The sequence below is a fragment of the Crinia signifera genome, chromosome 6 (genome assembly GCF_055691185.1).
Source record: "Crinia signifera chromosome 6, ASM5569118v1, whole genome shotgun sequence".
Classification (NCBI taxonomy): Eukaryota; Metazoa; Chordata; class Amphibia; order Anura; family Myobatrachidae; genus Crinia; species Crinia signifera.
Window position 1 is genome coordinate 8,732,256 of NC_139222.1, and position 22,415 is coordinate 8,754,670.

The following is a 22,415-nucleotide window of genomic DNA, read 5'->3' on the forward strand; positions in this document are numbered from 1 at the left end:
TTTTGTATATCGATATATTTTTTGAATGGATCTGTAGTGGATGAGGGTGCATATTTTAGGCCTTTGGAGAGGACCCTTTCCTCAGTTTCTGTCAGTGGTCTATCACTCAAATTGAATATGGTTGGTTGTTGTGTGATAACTTCTTTCCTTGTGACATTCCTTTTTAGTAGTCTTTTTCTCTGTGTGTATTTTTTCTTTGAATTTTTTCCTCCTCCTTTCCCACGGGTGGTGGTTCGATTTAGGCGAAACTGAGTCTTCTTTTTCTTCTCTTTTCTTCCTCCATTTTTTCTTCTCATTTCTCTCCATTCTTCGCTCTAAAAAAGGTCGCCTAGTTGTGGGAGTGTTGTCTCTTAAGGCGCTTTAAGGTCATTTTTTTGTTACATTACTCCTCACATCAGTTCAAACATAAAGGGAGCGCCAAAGCGTCTATACCACCCACAATTCCATATCACAGTCTACTCTAGGGTAACCTTGGGAAACCCTATAGGTATATACCAGGCAGATCCTGTTAGTACGCGCCACGATACTCTACTAAACACAACTCAAATTATTTAACAATTTCCACCTCACCTAATGTCACATCCTGGTCACAAAACAGAAGTGGATCTAGACACAACCAAGGCGGTATACGATCCCATCTCCCTTTAACTCAGCCACCACTTGCTGATTGGCTGGAGCACCAGGAAGAAGACTGTGATTGGTGAGGCAGCAGTCAGCTGATACAGCCAAACAAGTTGGTGCTCATGCTCCAGAGTCAGCAAGAACCAGGACACATGGAATGTGAGATCAACTTGCACTGAGAGTGCTCAGATGGCGGTGAAACACAGCAGAGGAGGACAGCGGACTGCAGACCCCCAAGAATCTACGATGGCAGCTGAGAGCACCTGGACGGGTCAGTGGTGAGGTCTTGATCTGGGGTCTCTCAGTGGCTTCCTGACATGTGGTATGTTAGTAACTGTCAATCCTATATAATAATGGGCATACGACTACATACACACACGGGGATGTAATATGATTTATAGTAAAATGTAACTTTATTGAGATCTTACAATTCTACGATCACTGGAGATCTGACAGAATGCAAGCAAGCAATGTATAATTATACAGAACAGCACTGACAATATGTATTACATACAAGGCAATGACAACAAGCACTGGGCGTACGCGGTGCGGCTATACAATAACGGGGCTGTACTTGTAATACATAAACCACACTGTGTGAGTAATAAGGGAGTGGGGGAATATGGACATTGGACTATTGTAAGCTCCCTCTGTGAAGCAGGTTTTGGTCAAATCTATGCTCAAGGGAACCCATTGTGCATCAGATACTGAGGAAAAGAAGAAGGGGAATGGACTGAATAAAATTAAACGGAATTACCACATTGATTTTGTTATTGAATAGCCACACCCCACATAATGTTATTAACAAGGTATCACAGCAATAATGATATTCTAATACTACTGCAACTCCATTTAGTACCTTTCAGTCAGCTCAGGGAAACTGATATTTCCCCTGTGTGAGTTCTCTGATGAGCGTCAGCAGTTCGTCGCCGTGTAAAACCTTTCCCACATTCAGAACCTGAAAAAGGCTTTTCGCCCGTGTGACTTCTCTTATGTTTAGCAAGTGTTTGCTGACGTGTAAAACATTTCCCACACTCAGAACATAAATATGGCCTCTCACCTGTGTGACTTCTCTTGTGTGTAGCAAGTGTTTCCCGACGTGTAAAACATTTCCCACATTCAGAACATGAAAAGGGTTTTTCACCTGTGTGAGTTCTCTGATGACTAACAAGATCTCTTTTTAACATAAAACATTTCTCATACTCAGAACGTGGAAAAGGCTTCTCACATGTGTGCATTCTCTTATGTGTAGCAAGTCTTTCCCGTCGTGTAAAACATTTCCCACATTCAGAACATGAAAACGGCTTCGCACCCATGTGACTTCTCTGATGTTTAACAAGGTCACTTTTTAAAATAAAACATTTTGTACACTCGGAACAGGAGAATGGCTTCTCACCCGTGTGAGTTCTCTGATGATAAACAAGATATGAATGTCGGTTAAAACATTTCCCACAATCAGAACATGAATAAGGTTTCTCACCTGTGTGAATTCTGTTATGTGTAGCAAGTGTTTCCCGACGTGTAAAACATTTCCCACACTGAGAACATGAAAAAGGCTTCTCACCTGTGTGACTTCTCTGATGTCTAACAAGGTTTTTTTTCACATTAAAACATTTCTCACACTGAGAACATGGGAACGGCTTCTTGCCTGTGTGCACACTCTGGTGCCTGGCAACTTTTGATGAAAAAGGCTTCTCACCTGTGTGACTTATCTGATGTCTAACAAGGTCTCTTTTCAAATTAAAACATTTCTCACACTGAGAACATGGGAACGGTTTCTTGCCTGTGTGCACACTCTGGTGTCTGTCAAGTTTTGATATGTGTGTAAAACATTTCCCACACTCAGAACATGAAAAAGGCTTCTCACCTGTGTGACTTTTCTGATGTCTAACAAGGTCTCTTTTCAAATTAAAACATTTCTCACACTGAGAACATGGGAACGGTTTCTTGCCTGTGTGCACACTCTGATGCCTGGCAACTTTTGATATGCATGTAAAACATTTCCCACACTCAGGACATGGAAACAGTTTCCCACCAGTAGGAGCTGTATTCCGTGTGACAATATCTGATTTATCAGGAGAACTTTCCTCATGAGTATATGGAATCAGTGATACTTCTGCACTGCAATGTACTGGATATATGGTTGAGGTAACGGGGATCTCTCGGGAATATTGTTCTGTGATGTCATCTTGTATCCTACATTCTGGGGGTAACATAGGATTCCTCTCCGCACTATTACCGAAGCTGCAGCCACCTGTTGGGAATAAAGGAAATGTATTCTAATAATAATAATTGGATACAACTGATGCAATGGTACAATACACTAATGGGCACTACATGTCACACGGAGTGCCCACAATCAGATTATGTGCCGTAATGTAATGCCACCAGGTAACATAACAAGCCACTATCCCCACATTATGGAGAAAGTCCACCCATAAGTAATGTCTGGATCTCTAGTTACTTGTTACATGAATATGGGAGGATATACTACTGGCCTCACGGGATAAGCTGTCTGTATATAACACTACATGGAGTCCTCGGCTGCTCTACAGACCAGCACCTGCTTATAAGGACCATGGGCCCAATTCAGACCAATAGGGACTGATCGCTCCTGATGTATCAGATACACCAGAGTGTGGGGAGGAGACTGGTCAGATCTCTGGGCTGGTAACACACAGTGACATGATGTGAGGGGGAGCAGGAGTATAATAGGGGCTGATGGCTGCTGATGTATGAGATACACCAGAGAGTGCAGGAGGAGACTGGTCAGATCTCTGGGCTTGTAACAAACAGTGACATGATGTGAGAGGGAAAGCCGGAGTATAATAGGGGCTGATGGCTCCTGATGTATAATGTACACCAGAGAGTGCGGTGAGGAGACTGGACAGATCTCTGGGCTGGTAACACACAGTGACATGATGTGAGGGGGAGAGCAGAAGTATAATAGGGGCTGATGGCTCCTGATGTATCAGATACACCAGAGAGTGCGGGGAGGAGACTGGTCAGATCTCTGGGCTGGTAACACACAGTGACATGATGTGAGGGGAAGAGCAGGAGTAAAATAGGGGCTGATGGCTGCTGATGTATGAGATACACCAGAGAGTGTGGGGAGGAGACTGGTCAGATCTCTGGGCTGGTAACACACAGTGACATGATGTGAGGGGAAGAGCAGGAGTATAATAGGGGCTGATGGCTCCTGATGTATGAGATACACCAGAGAGTGCGGGGAGGAGACTGGTCAGATCTCTGGCTGGTAACACATAGTGACATGATGTGAGGGGGAGAGCAGGAGTATAATAGGGGCTGATGGCTCCTGATGTATAATGTACACCAGAGAGTGCGGGGAGGAGACTGGTCAGATCTCTGGGCTGGTAACACACAGTGACATGATGTGAGGGGGGGGGGGGGGGGGGGCAGGAGTATAATAGGGCTGATGGCTCCTGATGTATGAGATACACCAGAGAGTGCGGGGAGGAGACTGGTCAGATCTCTGGCTGGTAACACATAGTGACATGATGTGAGGGGGAGAGCAGGAGTATAATAGGGGCTGATGGCTCCTGATGTATAATGTACACCAGAGAGTGCGGGGAGGAGACTGGTCTGATCTCTGGGCTGTTAACACAGTGACATGATGTGAGGGGGAGAACAGGAGCATAATAGGGGCTGATGGCTCCTGATGTATGAGATACACCAGAGTGTGTGGGGAGGAGACTGGTCAGATCTCTGGGCTGGTAACACACAGTGACATGATGTGAGGGGGAGAGCAGGAGTATAATAGGGGCTGATGGATCCTGATGTATGAGATACAGCAGAGAGTGTGGGGAGGAGACTGGTCAGATCTCTGGGCTGGTAACACACAGTGACATGATGTGAGGGAGAGCAGGAGTATAAAAGGGGCTGATGGCTCCTGATGTATGAGATACACCAGAGAGTGCGGGGAGGAGACTGGTCTGATCTCTGGGCTGGTAACACAGTGACATGATGTGAGGGGGAGAGCAGGAGTATAATAGGGGCTGATGGCTCCTGATGTATGAGATACACCAGAGAGTGTGGGGAGGACACTGGTCAGATCTCTGGGCTGGTAACACACAGTGACATGATGTGAGGGGGAGAGCAGGAGTATAATAGGGGCTGATGGCTCCTGATGTATGAGATACACCAGAGAGTGCCGGGAGGAGACGGGTCAGATCTCTGGGCTGGTAACACACAGTGACATGATGTGAGGGGGAGAGCAGGAGTATAATAGAGGCTGATGGCTGCTGATGTATGAGATACACCAGAGAGTGCGGGGAGGAGACTGGTCAGATCTCTGGGCTGGTAACACAGTGACATGATGTGAGGGGGAGAGCAGGAGTATAATAGGTGCTGATGGCTCCTGATGTATGAGATACAGCAGAGAGTGTGGGGAGGAGACTGGTCTGATCTCTGGGCTGGTAACACAGTGACATGATGTGAGGGGGAGAGCAGGAGTATAATAGGTGCTGATGGCTCCTGATGTATGAGATACAGCAGAGAGTGTGGGGAGGAGACTGGTCTGATCTCTGGGCTGGTAACACACAGTGACATGATGTGAGGGGGAGAACAGGAGCATAATAGGGGCTGATGGCTCCTGATGTATGAGATACACCAGAGAGTGTGGGGAGGAGACTGGTCAGATCAATGGGCTGGTAACACACAGTGACATGATGTGAGGGGGAGAGCAGGAGTATAATAGGGGCTGATGGCTCCTGATGTATGAGATACACCAGAGTGTGTGGGGAGGAGACTGGTCTGATCTCTGGGCTGGTAACACACAGTGACATGATGTGAGGGGGAGAACAGGAGCATAATAGGGGCTGATGGCTCCTGATGTATGAGATACAGCAGAGAGTGTGGGGAGGAGACTGGTCAGATCTCTGGGCTGGTAACACACAGTGACATGATGTGAGGGAGAGCAGGAGTATAAAAGGGGCTGATGGCTCCTGATGTATGAGATACACCAGAGAGTGCGGGGAGGAGACTGGTCTGATCTCTGGGCTGGTAACACAGTGACATGATGTGAGGGGGAGAGCAGGAGTATAATAGGGGCTGATGGCTCCTGATGTATGAGATACACCAGAGAGTGTGGGGAGGACACTGGTCAGATCTCTGGGCTGGTAACACACAGTGACATGATGTGAGGGGGAGAGCAGGAGTATAATAGGGGCTGATGGCTCCTGATGTATGAGATACACCAGAGAGTGCCGGGAGGAGACGGGTCAGATCTCTGGGCTGGTAACACACAGTGACATGATGTGAGGGGGAGAGCAGGAGTATAATAGAGGCTGATGGCTGCTGATGTATGAGATACACCAGAGAGTGCGGGGAGGAGACTGGTCAGATCTCTGGGCTGGTAACACAGTGACATGATGTGAGGGGGAGAGCAGGAGTATAATAGGTGCTGATGGCTCCTGATGTATGAGATACAGCAGAGAGTGTGGGGAGGAGACTGGTCTGATCTCTGGGCTGGTAACACAGTGACATGATGTGAGGGGGAGAGCAGGAGTATAATAGGTGCTGATGGCTCCTGATGTATGAGATACAGCAGAGAGTGTGGGGAGGAGACTGGTCTGATCTCTGGGCTGGTAACACACAGTGACATGATGTGAGGGGGAGAACAGGAGCATAATAGGGGCTGATGGCTCCTGATGTATGAGATACACCAGAGAGTGTGGGGAGGAGACTGGTCAGATCAATGGGCTGGTAACACACAGTGACATGATGTGAGGGGGAGAGCAGGAGTATAATAGGGGCTGATGGCTCCTGATGTATGAGATACACCAGAGTGTGTGGGGAGGAGACTGGTCTGATCTCTGGGCTGGTAACACACAGTGACATGATGTGAGGGGGAGAACAGGAGCATAATAGGGGCTGATGGCTCCTGATGTATGAGATACACCAGAGAGTGTGGGGAGGAGACTGGTCAGATCAATGGGCTGGTAACACACAGTGACATGATGTGAGGGGGAGAGCAGGAGTATAATAGGGGCTGATGGCTCCTGATGTATGAGATACACCAGAGTGTGTGGGGAGGAGACTGGTCAGATCTCTGGGCTGGTAACACACAGTGACATGATGTGAGGGGAAGAGCAGGAGTATAATAGGGGCTGATGGCTGCTGATGTATGAGATACACCAGAGAGTGCGGGGAGAAGACTGGTCAGATATCTGGGCTGGTAACACACAGTGACATGATGTGAGGGGGAGAGCAGGAGTATAATAGGGGCTGATGGCTCCTGATGTATGAGATACACCAGAGAGTGCGGGGAGGAGACTGGTCAGATCTCTGGGCTGGTAACACACAGTGACATGATGTGAGGGGGAGAGCAGGAGTATAATAGGGGCTGATGGCTCCTGATGTATGATATAGACCAGAGAGTGCGGGGAGGAGACTGGTCAGATCTCTGGGCTGGTAACACACAGTGACATGATGTGATTGGGAGAGCAGGAGTATAATAGGGGCTGATGGCTGCTGATGTATGAGATACAGCAGAGAGTGTGGGGAGGAGACTGGTCAGATCTCTGGGCTGGTAACACACAGTGACATGATGTGAGGAGAGAGCAGGAGTATAATAGGGGCTGATGGCTCCTGATGTATGAGATACACCAGAGTGTGCGGGGAGGAGACTGGTCATATCTCTGGGCTGGTAACACACAGTGACATGATGTGAGGGGGAGAGCAGTAGTATAATAGGGGCTGATGGCTGCTGATGTATGAGATACACCAGAGAGTGCAGGGAGGAGACTGGTCTGATCTCTGGGCTGGTAACCCAGTGACATGATGTGAGGGGAGAGCAGGAGTATAATAGGGGCTGATGGCTGCTGATGTATGAGATACACCAGAGAGTGCAGGGAGGAGACTGGTCAGATCTCTGGGCTGGTAACACACACGGACATGATGTGAGGGGGAGAGCAGGAGTATAATAGGGGCTGATGGCTCCTGATGTATGAGATACACCAGAGAGTGTGGGGAGGAGACTGGTCTGATCTCTGGGCTGGTAACACACAGTGACATGATGTGAGGGGGAGAGCAGGAGTATAATAGGGGCTGATGGCTCCTGATGTATGAGATACACCAGAGAGTGCGGGGAGGAGACTGGTCAGATCTCTGTGCTGGTAACACACAGTGACATGATGTGAGGGGAGAGCAAGAGTATAATAGGGGCTGATGGCTGCTTATGTAGGAGATACGCCAGAGAGTGCGGGGAGGAGACTGGTCAGATCTCTGGGCTGGTAATACACAGTGACATGATGTGAGGAGGAGAGCAGGAGTATAATAGGGGCTGATGGCTTCTGATGTATGAGATACACCAGAGAGTGCAGGGAGGAGACTGGTCAGATCTCTGGGCTGGTAACACAGTGACATGATGTGAGGGGAGAGCAGGAGTATAATAGGGGCTGATGGCTCCTGATGTATGAGATACACCAGAGAGTGCGGGAAGGAGACTGGTCAGATCTCTGGGCTGGTAACACACAGTGACATGATGTGAGGGGGAGAGCAGGAGTATAATAGGGGCTGATGGCACCTGATGTATGAGATACAGCAGAGAGTGTGGGGAGGAGACTGGTCTGATCTCTGGGCTGGTAACACAGTGACATGATGTGAGGAGAGAGCAGGAGTATAATAGGTGCTGATGGCTCCTGATGTATGAGATACACCAGAGAGTGCGGGGAGGAGACTGGTCAGATCTCTGGGCTGGTAACACACAGTGACATGATGTGAGGGGGAGTGCAGGAGTATAATAGGGGCTGATGGCTCCTGATGTATGAGATACACCAGAGAGTGCGGGGAGGAGACTGGTCAGATCTCTGGGCTGGTAACACACAGTGACATGATGTGAGGGGGAGAGCAGGAGTATAATAGGGACTGGTGTATGAGATCAGAGATTGCTGTGACACTGTACTTCGTGATTATTACTCACCTGTGCTGATATCTGTAGGGATCTGCTCCTCCTTACACTGCTGATCACCCCTCACATACATCTCTTTTACTCCATCTAGATTTTCTTCCTTAATATTTATTAGGGTTTTACCCTGAAAAATACATACAATAAGAAAGCACATATTAAACAGAAGAAATCACAAAGTGACAGTCACTTTGGTGTTTGGTGAAACCACCAGTTGCACCTACCTGAACCTGGGAATACAGAGGACGGGGACATGTCTCTGGGGTATTCCTGTTACTGGGCCCATCTGTAGGAGACACACAGTGACTGAGGACATTGTATATATATGTGATTATCCTGGGAATACAGAGGACGGGGACATCTCTCTGGGGTATATCTGTTACTGGGCCCATCTGTAGGAGACACACAGTGACTGAGGACATTGTATATATGTGATTATCCTGGGAATACAGAGGACGGGGACATCTCTCTGGGGTATTCCTGTTACTGGGCCCATCTGTAGGAGACACGCAGTGACTGAGGACATTGTATATATGTGATTATCCTGGGAATACAGAGGACGGGGACATGTCTCTGGGGTATCTCTGTTACTGGCCCCATCTGTAGGAGACACACAGTGACTGAGTACATTGTATATATGTGATTATCCTGGGAATACAGAGGACGGGACATCTCTCTGGGGTATTCCTGTTACTGGGCCCATCTGTAGGAGACACGCAGTGACTGAGGACATGGTATATATGTGATTATCCTGGGAATACAGAGGACAGGGACATCTCTCTGGGGTATTCCTGTTACTAGGCCCATCTGTAAGAGACACACAGTGACTGAGGACATGGTATATATGTGATTATCCTGGGAATACAGAGGACGGGGACATCTCTCTGGGGTATCTCTGTTACTGGGCCCATCTGTAGGAGACACGCAGTGACTGAGGACATGGTATATATGTGATTATCCTGGGAATACAGAGGACGGGGACATCTCTCTGGGGTATTCCTGTTACTGGGCCCATCTGTAGGAGACACACAGTGACTGAGGACATGGTATATATGTGATTATCCTGGGAATACAGAGGACGGGGACATCTCTCTGGGGTATTCCTGTTACTGGGCCCATCTGTAGGAGACACGCAGTGACTGAGGACATGGTATATATGTGATTATCCTGGGAATACAGAGGAAGGGGACATCTCTCTGGGGTATCTCTGTTACTGGGCCCATCTGTAGGAGACACACAGTGACTGAGGACATTGTATATATGTGTTATCCTGGGTATACAGAGGACGAGGACATCTCTCTGGGGTATCTCTGTTACTGGGCCCATCTGTAGGAGACACACAGTGACTGAGGACATTGTATATATGTGATTATCAGATGCTGTGTATCTAGGTGGCCCCATAGCTGCTTTCTCCATTACACTACATGACAGTCTCCTCTTACCCAGTGATGTGAGGGGCCGGTGATTCTCCATCATCACATCCTTGTACAGATCCCTGTGTTCCTCTATATACTCCCACTCCTCCATGGAGAGATAGACAGCGACATCCTCACACCTTATAGGAACCTGACGCACACAATGATACAGTCATCACCCTGACACATCCCCCCCGGTGTTACTGTATAATGTCCCATTCCCAGCAGTCACCTCTCCGGTCACATCCTCCAGGTGTTACTGTATAACGTCCCATTCCCAGCAGTCACCTCTCCGGTCACATCCTCCAGGTGTTACTGTATAACGTCCCATTCCCAGCAGTCACCTCTCCGGTCACATCCCCCGGTGTTACTGTATAATGTCCCATTCCCAGCAGTCACCTCTCCGGTCACATCCCCCAGTGTTACTGTATAACGTCCTATTCCCAGCAGTCATCTCTACTGTCACATCTCCCCGGTGTTACTGTATTACGTCCCATTCCCAGCAGTCACCTCTCCGGTCACATCCCCCCGGTGTTACTGTATAACGTCCCATTCCCAGCAGTCACCTCTCCTGTCACATCCCCCCGGTGTTACTGTATTACGTCCCATTCCCAGCAGTCACCTCTCCGGTCACATCCCCCGGTGTTACTGTATAACCTCCCATTCCCAGCAGTCATCTCTCCGGTCACATCCCCCGGTGTTACTGTATAACGTCCCATTCCCAGCAGTCACCTCTCCGGTCACATCCCCCGGTGTTACTATATAACGTCCCATTCCCAGCAGTCACCTCTCCGGTCACATCCTCCAGGTGTTACTGTATAACGTCCCATTCCCAGCAGTCACCTCTCCGGTCACATCCTCCAGGTGTTACTGTATAACGTCCCATTCCCAGCAGTCACCTCTCCGGTCACATCCTCCAGGTGTTACTTTATAACCTCCCATTCCCAGCAGTCACCTCTCCGGTCACATCCTCCAGGTGTTACTGTATAACGTCCCATTCCCAGCAGTCACCTCTCCGGTCAAATCCCCCGGTGTTACTGTATAATGCCTCATTCCCAGCAGTCACCTCTCCGGTCACATCCCCCGGTGTTGTTGTATAACGTCCCATTCCCAGCAGTCACCTCTCTGGTCACATCCCCTGGTGTAACTGTGTAACGTCCCATTCCCAGCAGTCACCTCTCTGGTCACATCCCCCGGTGTTACTGTATAACGTCCCATTCCCAGCAGTCACCTCTCCGGTCACATGCCCGGTGTTACTGTATAAATCCCATTCCCAGCAGTCACCTCTCCGGTCACATCCCCCTGTGTTACTGTATAACATCCCATTCCCAGCAGTGACCTCTCCGGTCACATCCCCCGGTGTTACTGTATAACGTCCCATTCCCAGCAGTCACCTCTCTGGTCACATCCCCCGGTGTTACTGTATAACGTCCCATTCCCAGCAGTCACCTCTCCGGTCACATGCCCGGTGTTACTGTATAAATCCCATTCCCAGCAGTCACCTCTCCGGTCACATCCCCCTGTGTTACTGTATAACATCCCATTCCCAGCAGTGACCTCTCCGGTCACATCCCCCGGTGTTACTGTATAACGTCCCATTCCCAGCAGTCACCTCTCTGGTCAGCAGCTGAATGATCTTGTTGGTGAGATCCAGGATCTTCTGGTCATTGTGCCTCTCATGTATCAGTGAGTGAGGTGGAGGCACAGTGTTAAGGTTCTGGGTCCTGCTCAGTTCTCCTGGCACACAGCGATGGCTGTTGGGTGTCTCACGCTCAGCAGATGTCTTCCTCACTAATGTGAAATTCTTTAAGAGGGAAATAAGAAAATTAACTACGATATGGTCTGTATGTGATCGAAGCACCAGCGATAAAGACCGGTGTCTGAGATACTAAAGATCTAGAAGATCTATTTCATCACTGAGTGTATATGTGGATAAGCAACCGAATAACAAAATGGGTTTCAGATGCTCCCAGACCCCCTCACCTCCCCGGTCAGGTCCCTGTGTCAGTAATAGAGATAAGAGTGATGTCACTGTGACGCTCCCAGACTCCCTCACCTCCCCGGTCAGGTCCCTGTGTCAGTAATAGAGATAAGAGTGATGTCACTGTGACGCTCCCAGACCCCCTCACCTCCCCAGTCAGGTCCCTGTGTCATACCTCCCAACAGTCCCGATTTTAGCGGGACAGTCCCGATTGTCAGGGCCTGTCCCGCTGTCACACCCGCGGGCAGCAGTGTCCCGCGGTGTGGGGGGGCTGTTGGGAGTCCCCCCTGTCAGCTGCTAAGCAGCGGGGAATAAACGCTGTGCGCATGCGCACAACGTCTATTCCCGCAGCCAGGGGGCTGGGGGCATGGCTAGAGGCTCACAGAGCCTCTGGGTCATGCCCCCATAGCGGCAAAATGGGGGCGTGGCCTCGTGGGGAGCCCCGAATTAGGCCACGCCCCCAAAAATTTCGGCGCACCTAGGGCGCGCAGCAGCAGCGTCCCGACTAATGAACGCGCAAAGTTGGGAGGTATGCTGTGTCAGTAATAGAGATAAGAGTGATGTCAGTGTGACGCTCCCAGACCCCCTCACCTCCCCGGTCAGGTCCCTGTGTCAGTAATAGAGATAAGAGTGATGTCAGTGTGACGCTCCTAGACCCCCTCACCTCCACGGTCAGGTCCCTGTGTCAGTAATAGAGATAAGAGTGATGTCAGTGTGACGCTCCCAGACCCCCTCACCTCCCCGGTCAGGTCCCTTTGTCAGTAATAGAGATAAGAGTGATGTCACTGTGACGCTCCCAGACCACCTCACCTCCCCAGTCAGGTCCCTGTGTCAGTAATAGAGATAAGAGTGATGTCACTGTGACGCTCCCAGACCCCCTCACCTCCCCAGTCAGGTCCCTGTGTCATACCTCCCAACAGTCCCGATTTTAGCGGGACAGTCCCGATTGTCAGGGCCTGTCCCGCTGTCACACCCGCGGGCAGCAGTGTCCCGCGGTGTGGGGGGGCTGTTGGGAGTCCCCCCTGTCAGCTGCTAAGCAGCGGGGAATAAACGCTGTGCGCATGCGCACAACGTCTATTCCCGCAGCCAGGGGGCTGGGGGCATGGCTAGAGGCTCACAGAGCCTCTGGGTCATGCCCCCATAGCGGCAAAATGGGGGCGTGGCCTCGTGGGGAGCCCCGAATTAGGCCACGCCCCCAAAAATTTCGGCGCACCTAGGGCGCGCAGCAGCAGCGTCCCGACTAATGAACGCGCAAAGTTGGGAGGTATGCTGTGTCAGTAATAGAGATAAGAGTGATGTCACTGTGACGCTTCCAGACCCCCTCACTTTCCCGGTCAGGTCCCTGTGTCAGTAATAGAGATAAGAGTGATGTCAGTGTGACGCTCCCAGACCCCCTCACCTCCCCGGTCAGGTCCCTGTGTCAGTAATAGAGATAAGAGTGATGTCAGTGTGACGCTCCTAGACCCCCTCACCTCCACGGTCAGGTCCCTGTGTCAGTAATAGAGATAAGAGTGATGTCAGTGTGACGCTCCCAGACCCCCTCACCTCCCCGGTCAGGTCCCTGTGTCAGTAATAGAGATAAGAGTGATGTCAGTGTGACGCTCCTAGACCCCCTCACCTCCACGGTCAGGTCCCTGTGTCAGTAATAGAGATAAGAGTGATGTCACTGTGACGCTCCCAGACCCCCTCACCTCGCCAGTCAGGTCCCTGTGTCAGTAATAGAGATAAGAGTGATGTCACTGTGACGCTCCCAGACCCCCTCACCTCCCCGGTCAGGTCCCTGTGTCAGTGATAGAGATAAGAGTGATGTCACTGTGACGCTCCCAGACCACCTCACCTCCCCAGTCAGGTCCCTGTGTCAGTAATAGAGATAAGAGTGACGTCACTGTGATGCTCCCAGACCCCCTCACCTCCCCGGTCAGGTCCCTGTGTCAGTAATAGAGATAAGAGTGATATCACCGTGATGCTCCCAGACCCCCTCACCTCCCCAGTCAGGTCCATGTGTCAGTAATAGAGATAAGAGTGATGTCACTGTGATGCTCCCAGACCCCCTCACCTCCCCGGTCAGGTCCCTGTGTCAGTAATAGAGATAAGAGTGATGTCAGTGTGACGCTCCCAGACCCCCTCACCTCCCCGGTCAGGTCCCTGTGTCAGTAATAGAGATAAGAGTGATGTCAGTGTGACGCTCCTAGACCCCCTCACCTCCACGGTCAGGTCCCTGTGTCAGTAATAGAGATAAGAGTGATGTCAGTGTGACGCTCCCAGACCCCCTCACCTCCCCGGTCAGGTCCCTTTGTCAGTAATAGAGATAAGAGTGATGTCAGTGTGACGCTCCTAGACCCCCTCACCTCCACGGTCAGGTCCCTGTGTCAGTAATAGAGATAAGAGTGATGTCACTGTGACGCTCCCAGACCCCCTCACCTCGCCAGTCAGGTCCCTGTGTCAGTAATAGAGATAAGAGTGATGTCACTGTGACGCTCCCAGACCCCCTCACCTCCCCGGTCAGGTCCCTGTGTCAGTGATAGAGATAAGAGTGATGTCACTGTGACGCTCCCAGACCACCTCACCTCCCCAGTCAGGTCCCTGTGTCAGTAATAGAGATAAGAGTGACGTCACTGTGATGCTCCCAGACCCCCTCACCTCCCCGGTCAGGTCCCTGTGTCAGTAATAGAGATAAGAGTGATATCACCGTGATGCTCCCAGACCCCCTCACCTCCCCAGTCAGGTCCATGTGTCAGTAATAGAGATAAGAGCAATGTCACTGTGATGCTCCCAGACCCCCTCACCTCCCCAGTCAGGTCCATGTGTCAGTAATAGAGATAAGAGTGATGTCACTGTGACGCTCCCAGACCACCTCACCTCCCCAGTCAGGTCCCTGTGTCAGTAATAGAGATAAGAGTGATGTCACTGTGACGCTCCCAGACCCCCTCACCTCCCCGGTCAGGTCCCTGTGTCAGTAATAGAGATAAGAGTGACGTCACTGTGATGCTCCCAGACCCCCTCACCTCCCCGGTCAGGTCCCTGTGTCAGTAATAGAGATAAGAGTGATGTCACTGTGACGCTCCCAGACCCCCTCACCTCCCCGGTCAGGTCCCTGTGTCAGTAATAGAGATAAGAGTGATGTCACTGTGACGCTCCCAGACCCCCTCACCTCCCCGGTCAGGTCCCTGTGTCAGTAATAGAGATAAGAGTGATGTCACTGTGACGCTCCCAGACCCCCTCACCTCCCCGGTCAGGTCCCTGTGTCAGTAATAGAGATAAGAGTGACGTCACTGTGATGCTCCCAGACCCCCTCACCTCCCCGGTCAGGTCCCTGTGTCAGTAATAGAGATAAGAGTGATGTCACTGTGACGCTCCCAGACCCCCTCACCTCCCCGGTCAGGTCCCTGTGTCAGTAATAGAGATAAGAGTGATGTCACTGTGACGCTCCCAGACCCCCTCACCTCCCCGGTCAGGTCCCTGTGTCAGTAATAGAGATAAGAGTGATGTCACTGTGACGCTCCCAGACCCCCTCACCTCCCCGGTCAGGTCCCTGTGTCAGTAATAGAGATAAGAGTGATGTCACTGTGACGCTCCCAGACCCCCTCACCTCCCCAGTCAGGTCCCTGTGTCAGTAATACAGATAAGAGTGATGTCACTGTGACGCTCCCAGACCCCCTCACCTCCCCAGTCAGGTCCCTGTGTCAGTAATACAGATAAGAGTGATGTCACGGTCACCTCCCCAGTCAGCAGGTAGATGATCTCCAGGGTGAGACCCAACATCTCCTCAGTCATGTGACTCTTGCCCCTGTCCATCCTCAGTGAGTCCTGTGCAGCAGAGATTAAATGTGATCTCATTACTCAATCTAGGAAATAGAGACAAAATATATATTCTCAGGTTACACCAGAAGCTGCTTTTATTACAGATGTGCAGGTTCTGATTTACTCTAATTTCAAAGTAGGATCTTATTGGCTATCAACAACTGTCATGTGATTTGGGATAGCCAATAAGATCCTGCTGTAAATCAGAAACTGCACATCTCTACTTTTTATCCTTCTATAGTTTCAGCTTGCATTACCCAAACACTATGCATTCATATTATTACATACAGGGTTACACTGCACAGCAGGAAATGATGACAGCATGAGGAACAGGAGACACCAGAGTCTGCTCCATATGTACTATACAGCGTATGAGGGAATAACAGGACACAGAAAGGAGACACCGGAGTCTGCTCCATATGTACTATACAGCGTATGAGGGAATAACATGACAGACAGGAGACACCAGAGTCTGCTCCATATGTATTATACAGCGTATGAGGTAATAACATGACAGACAGGAGACACCGGAGTCTGCTCCATATGTACTATAAAGCGTATGAGGGAATAACATGACACAGACAGGAGACACCAGAGTCTGCTCCATATGTACTATACAGCGTATGAGGGAATAACATGACAGACAGGAGACACCACAGTCTGCTCCATATGTACTATACAGCGTATGAGGGAATAACAGGACACAGAAAGGAGACACCGGAGTCTGCTCCATATGTACTATACAGCGTATGAGGGAATAACATGACACAGACAGGAGACACCGGAGTCTGCTCCATATGTATTATACAGCGTATGAGGGAATAACATGACACAGACAGGAGACACCAGTCTGCTCCATATGTACTATACAGCGTATGAGGGAATAACATGACACAGACAGGAGACACCAGAGTCTGCTCCATATGTATTATACAGCGTATGAGGGAATACCACGACACAGACAGAAGACACCAGAGTCTGCTCCATATGTATTATACAGTGTATGAGGGAATACCACGACACAGACAGGAGACACCAGAGTCTGCTCCATATGTACTATACAGCGTATGAGGGAATAACATGACAGACAGGAGACACCACAGTCTGCTCCATATGTACTATACAGCGTATGAGGGAATAACAGGACACAGACAGGAGACACCGGAGTCTGCTCCATATGTAATATACAGCGTATGAGGGAATAACATGACACAGACAGGAGACACCGGAGTCTGCTCCATATGTATTATACAGCGTATGAGGGAATAACATGACACAGACAGGAGACACCGGAGTCTGCTCCATATGTACTATACAGCGTATGAGGGAATAACATGACACAGACAGGAGACACCGGAGTCTGCTCCATATGTATTATACAGCGTATGAGGGAATAACGTGACACAGACAGGAGACACCGGAGTCTGCTCCATATGTATTATACAGCGTATGAGGGAATAACATGACAGACAGGAGACACCGGAGTCTGCTCCATATGTACTATACAGCGTATGAGGGAATAACATAACACAGACAGGAGACACCAGTCTGCTCCATATGTACTATACAGCGTATGAGGGAATAACATGACACAGACAGGAGACACCAGAGTCTGCTCCATATGTATTATACAGCGTATGAGGGAATCCCACGACACAGACAGAAGACACCAGAGTCTGCTCCATATGTATTATACAGTGTATGAGGGAATACCACGACACAGACAGGAGACACCAGAGTCTGCTCCATATGTATTATACAGTGTATGAGGGAATAACATGACACAGACAGGAGACACCAGAGTCTGCTCCATATGTATTATACAGTGTATGAGGGAATAACATGACACAGACAGGAGACACCGGAGTCTGCTCCATATGTACTATACAGCGTATGAGGGAATAATATGACACAGACAGGAGACACCGGAGTCTGCTCCATATGTATTATACAGCGTATGAGGGGATAACATGACACAGACAGGAGACACCGGAGACTGCTCCATATGTATTATACAGCGTATGAGGGAATAACATGACACAGACAGGAGACACCAGAGTCTGCTCCATATGTATTATACAGCGTATGAGGGAATAACATGACACAGACAGGAGACACCGGAGTCTGCTCCATATGTATTATACAGCGTATGAAGGAATAACATGACACAGACAGGAGACACCGGAGACTGCTCCATATGTATTATACAGCGTATGAGGGAATAACATGACACAGACTGGAGACACCGGAGTCTGCTCCATATGTATTATACAGCGTATGAGGGAATAACATGACACAGACAGGAGACACCGGAGTCTGCTCCATATATACTATACAGCGTATGAGGGGATAACAGGACAGAAAGGAGACACCAGAGTCTGCTCCATATGTATTATACAGCGTATGAGGGAATAACATGACACAGACAGTAGACACCGGAGTCTGCTCCATATGTATTATACAGCATATGAGGGAATAACATGACACAGACAGGAGACACCGGAGTCTGCTCCATATGTATCATACAGCGTATGAGGGAATAACATGACACAGACAGGAGACACCGGAGTCTGCTCCATATGTACTATACAGCGTATGAGGGAATAACAGGACACAGACAGGAGACACCAGAGTCTGCTCCATATGTACTATACAGCGTATGAGGGAATAACAGGACACAGACAGGAGACACCGGAGTCTGCTCCATATGTATTATACAGCGTATGAGGGAATAACATGACACAGACAGGAGACACCGGAGTCTGCTCCATATGTATTATACAGCATATGAGGGAATAACATGACACAGACAGGAGACACCGGAGTCTGCTCCATATGTATCATACAGCGTATGAGGGAATAACATGACACAGACAGGAGACACCGGAGTCTGCTCCATATGTATCATACAGCGTATGAGGGAATAACATGACACAGACAGGAGACACCGGAGTCTGCTCCATATGTATCATACAGCGTATGAGGGAATAACAGGACACAGACAGGAGACACCAGAGTCTGCTCCATATGTACTATACAGCGTATGAGGGGATAACATGACACAGACAGGAGACACCGGAGTCTGCTCCATATGTATTATACAGCGTATGAGGGGATAACATGACACAGACAGGAGACACCGGAGTCTGCTCCATATGTACTATACAGCGTATGAGGGGATAACATGACACAGACAGGAGACACCGGAGTCTGCTCCATATGTACTATACAGCGTATGCGGGAATAACATGACACAGACAGGAGACACCAGAGTCTGCTCCATATGTACTATACAGCGTATGAGGGAATAACATGACACAGACAGGAGACACCAGAGTCTGCTCCATATGTATTATACAGCGTATGAGGGAATAACATGACACAGACAGGAGACACCAGAGTCTGCTCCATATGTATTATACAGCATATGAGGGAATAACATGACACAGACAGGAGACACCGGAGTCTGCTCCATATGTACTATACAGCGTATGAGGGAATAACATGACACAGACAGGAGACACCGGAGTCTGCTCCATATGTATTATACAGAGTATGAGGGAATAACATGACACAGACAGGAGACACCGGAGTCTGCTCCATATGTACTATACAGCGTATGAGGGAATAACATGACACAGACAGGAGACACCGGAGTCTGCTCCATATGTACTATACAGCGTATGAGGGAAAAACATGACACAGACAGGAGACACTGGAGTCTGCTCCATATGTACTATACAGCGTATGAGGGAATAACATGACACAGACAGGAGACACCGGAGTCTGCTCCATATGTACTATACAGCGTATGAGGGAATAACATGACACAGACAGGAGACACCAGAGTCTGCTACATATGTATTATACAGCGTATGAGGGAAAAACATGACACAGACAGGAGACACCAGAGTCTGCTCCATATGTACTATACAGCGTATGAGGGAATAACATGACACAGACAGGAGACACCGGAGTCTGCTACATATGTACTATACAGCGTATGAGGGAATAACATGACACAGACAGGAGACACCAGAGTCTGCTCCATATGTACTATACAGCGTATGAGGGGATAACATGACACAGACAGGAGACACCGGAGTCTGCTCCATATGTACTATACAGCGTATGAGGGAATAACATGACACAGACAAGAGACACCAGAGTCTGCTCCATATGTACTATACAGCGTATGAGGGAATAACATGACACAGACAGGAGACACCAGAGTCTGCTCCATATGTACTATACAGCGTATGAGGGGATAACATGACACAGACAGGAGACACCAGAGTCTGCTCCATATGTACTATACAGCGTATGAGGGAATAACATGACACAGACAGGAGACACCAGAGTCTGCTCCATATGTACTATACAGCGTATGAGGGGATAACATGACACAGACAGGAGACACCGGAGTCTGCTCCATATGTACTATACAGCGTATGAGGGAATAACATGACACAGACAAGAGACACCAGAGTCTGCTCCATATGTACTATACAGCGTATGAGGGAATAACATGACACAGACAGAAGACACCAGAGTCTGCTCCATATGTATTATACAGCGTATGAGGGAATAACATGACACAGACAGGAGACACCAGAGTCTGCTCCATATGTATTATACAGTGTATGAGGGGATAACATGACACAGACAGGAGACACCAGAGTCTGCTCCATATGTACTATACAGCGTATGAGGGAATAACATGACACAGACAGGAGACACCAGAGTCTGCTCCATATGTACTATACAGCGTATGAGGGGATAACATGACACAGACAGGAGACACCGGAGTCTGCTCCATATGTACTATACAGCGTATGAGGGAATAACATGACACAGACAAGAGACACCAGAGTCTGCTCCATATGTACTATACAGCGTATGAGGGAATAACATGACACAGACAGAAGACACCAGAGTCTGCTCCATATGTATTATACAGCGTATGAGGGAATAACATGACACAGACAGGAGACACCGGAGTCTGCTCCATATGTACTATACAGCGTATGAGGGAATAACATGACACAGACAAGAGACACCAGAGTCTGCTCCATATGTACTATACAGCGTATGAGGGAATAACATGACACAGACAGAAGACACCAGAGTCTGCTCCATATGTATTATACAGCGTATGAGGGAATAACATGACACAGACAGGAGACACCGGAGTCTGCTCCATATGTACTATACAGCGTATGAGGGAATTACATGACACAGACAGGCAACATCGGAGTCTGCTCCATATGTACTATACAGCGTATGAGGGAATAACATGACACAGACAAGAGACACCAGAGTCTGCTCCATATGTACTATACAGCGTATGAGGGGATAACATGACACAGACAGGAGACACCGGAGTCTGCTCCATATGTACTATACAGCGTATGAGGGAATAACATGACACAGACAAGAGACACCAGAGTCTGCTCCATATGTACTATACAGCGTATGAGGGAATAACATGACACAGACAGGAGACACCAGAGTCTGCTCCATATGTACTATACAGCGTATGAGGGGATAACATGACACAGACAGGAGACACCAGAGTCTGCTCCATATGTACTATACAGCGTATGAGGGAATAACATGACACAGACAGGAGACACCAGAGTCTGCTCCATATGTACTATACAGCGTATGAGGGGATAACATGACACAGACAGGAGACACCGGAGTCTGCTCCATATGTACTATACAGCGTATGAGGGAATAACATGACACAGACAAGAGACACCAGAGTCTGCTCCATATGTACTATACAGCGTATGAGGGAATAACATGACACAGACAGAAGACACCAGAGTCTGCTCCATATGTATTATACAGCGTATGAGGGAATAACATGACACAGACAGGAGACACCAGAGTCTGCTCCATATGTATTATACAGTGTATGAGGGGATAACATGACACAGACAGGAGACACCAGAGTCTGCTCCATATGTACTATACAGCGTATGAGGGAATAACATGACACAGACAGGAGACACCAGAGTCTGCTCCATATGTACTATACAGCGTATGAGGGGATAACATGACACAGACAGGAGACACCGGAGTCTGCTCCATATGTACTATACAGCGTATGAGGGAATAACATGACACAGACAAGAGACACCAGAGTCTGCTCCATATGTACTATACAGCGTATGAGGGAATAACATGACACAGACAGAAGACACCAGAGTCTGCTCCATATGTATTATACAGCGTATGAGGGAATAACATGACACAGACAGGAGACACCGGAGTCTGCTCCATATGTACTATACAGCGTATGAGGGAATAACATGACACAGACAAGAGACACCAGAGTCTGCTCCATATGTACTATACAGCGTATGAGGGAATAACATGACACAGACAGAAGACACCAGAGTCTGCTCCATATGTATTATACAGCGTATGAGGGAATAACATGACACAGACAGGAGACACCGGAGTCTGCTCCATATGTACTATACAGCGTATGAGGGAATTACATGACACAGACAGGCAACATCGGAGTCTGCTCCATATGTACTATACAGCGTATGAGGGAATAACATGACACAGACAAGAGACACCAGAGTCTGCTCCATATGTACTATACAGCGTATGAGGGAATAACATGACACAGACAGAAGACACCAGAGTCTGC

The 22,415-nt window shown here is 48.9% G+C and overlaps 1 protein-coding gene across 4 annotated transcripts in view; it reads right to left on the reverse strand.

Annotated features, from left to right (window-relative positions):
- Window positions 1–1,012: 1,012 nt before the first annotated feature.
- The window catches only part of LOC146009910 (uncharacterized), a 272,626-nt gene continuing 251,223 nt past the window's right edge, over window positions 1,013–22,415 (reverse strand). For 2 of the 4 annotated variants that reach the window (XM_083150530.1, XM_083150529.1), the window contains exons 2-7: window positions 15,662–15,789; window positions 11,576–11,767; window positions 9,991–10,114; window positions 8,773–8,834; window positions 8,564–8,675; window positions 1,013–2,875 (exon numbers count right to left, since the gene is read on the reverse strand). In XM_083150530.1, coding sequence (XP_083006656.1) covers window positions 1,488–2,875; window positions 8,564–8,675; window positions 8,773–8,834; window positions 9,991–10,114; window positions 11,576–11,767; window positions 15,662–15,781 — 1,998 coding nt within the window. In that variant the 5' untranslated portion in view covers window positions 15,782–15,789 and the 3' untranslated portion in view covers window positions 1,013–1,487. Of the gene's footprint in view, window positions 2,876–8,563; window positions 8,676–8,772; window positions 8,835–9,990; window positions 10,115–11,575; window positions 11,768–15,606; window positions 15,790–22,415 lie in introns of all 4 variants that reach the window. The other 2 variants (XM_083150532.1, XM_083150531.1) reach the window with 2 other exon arrangements.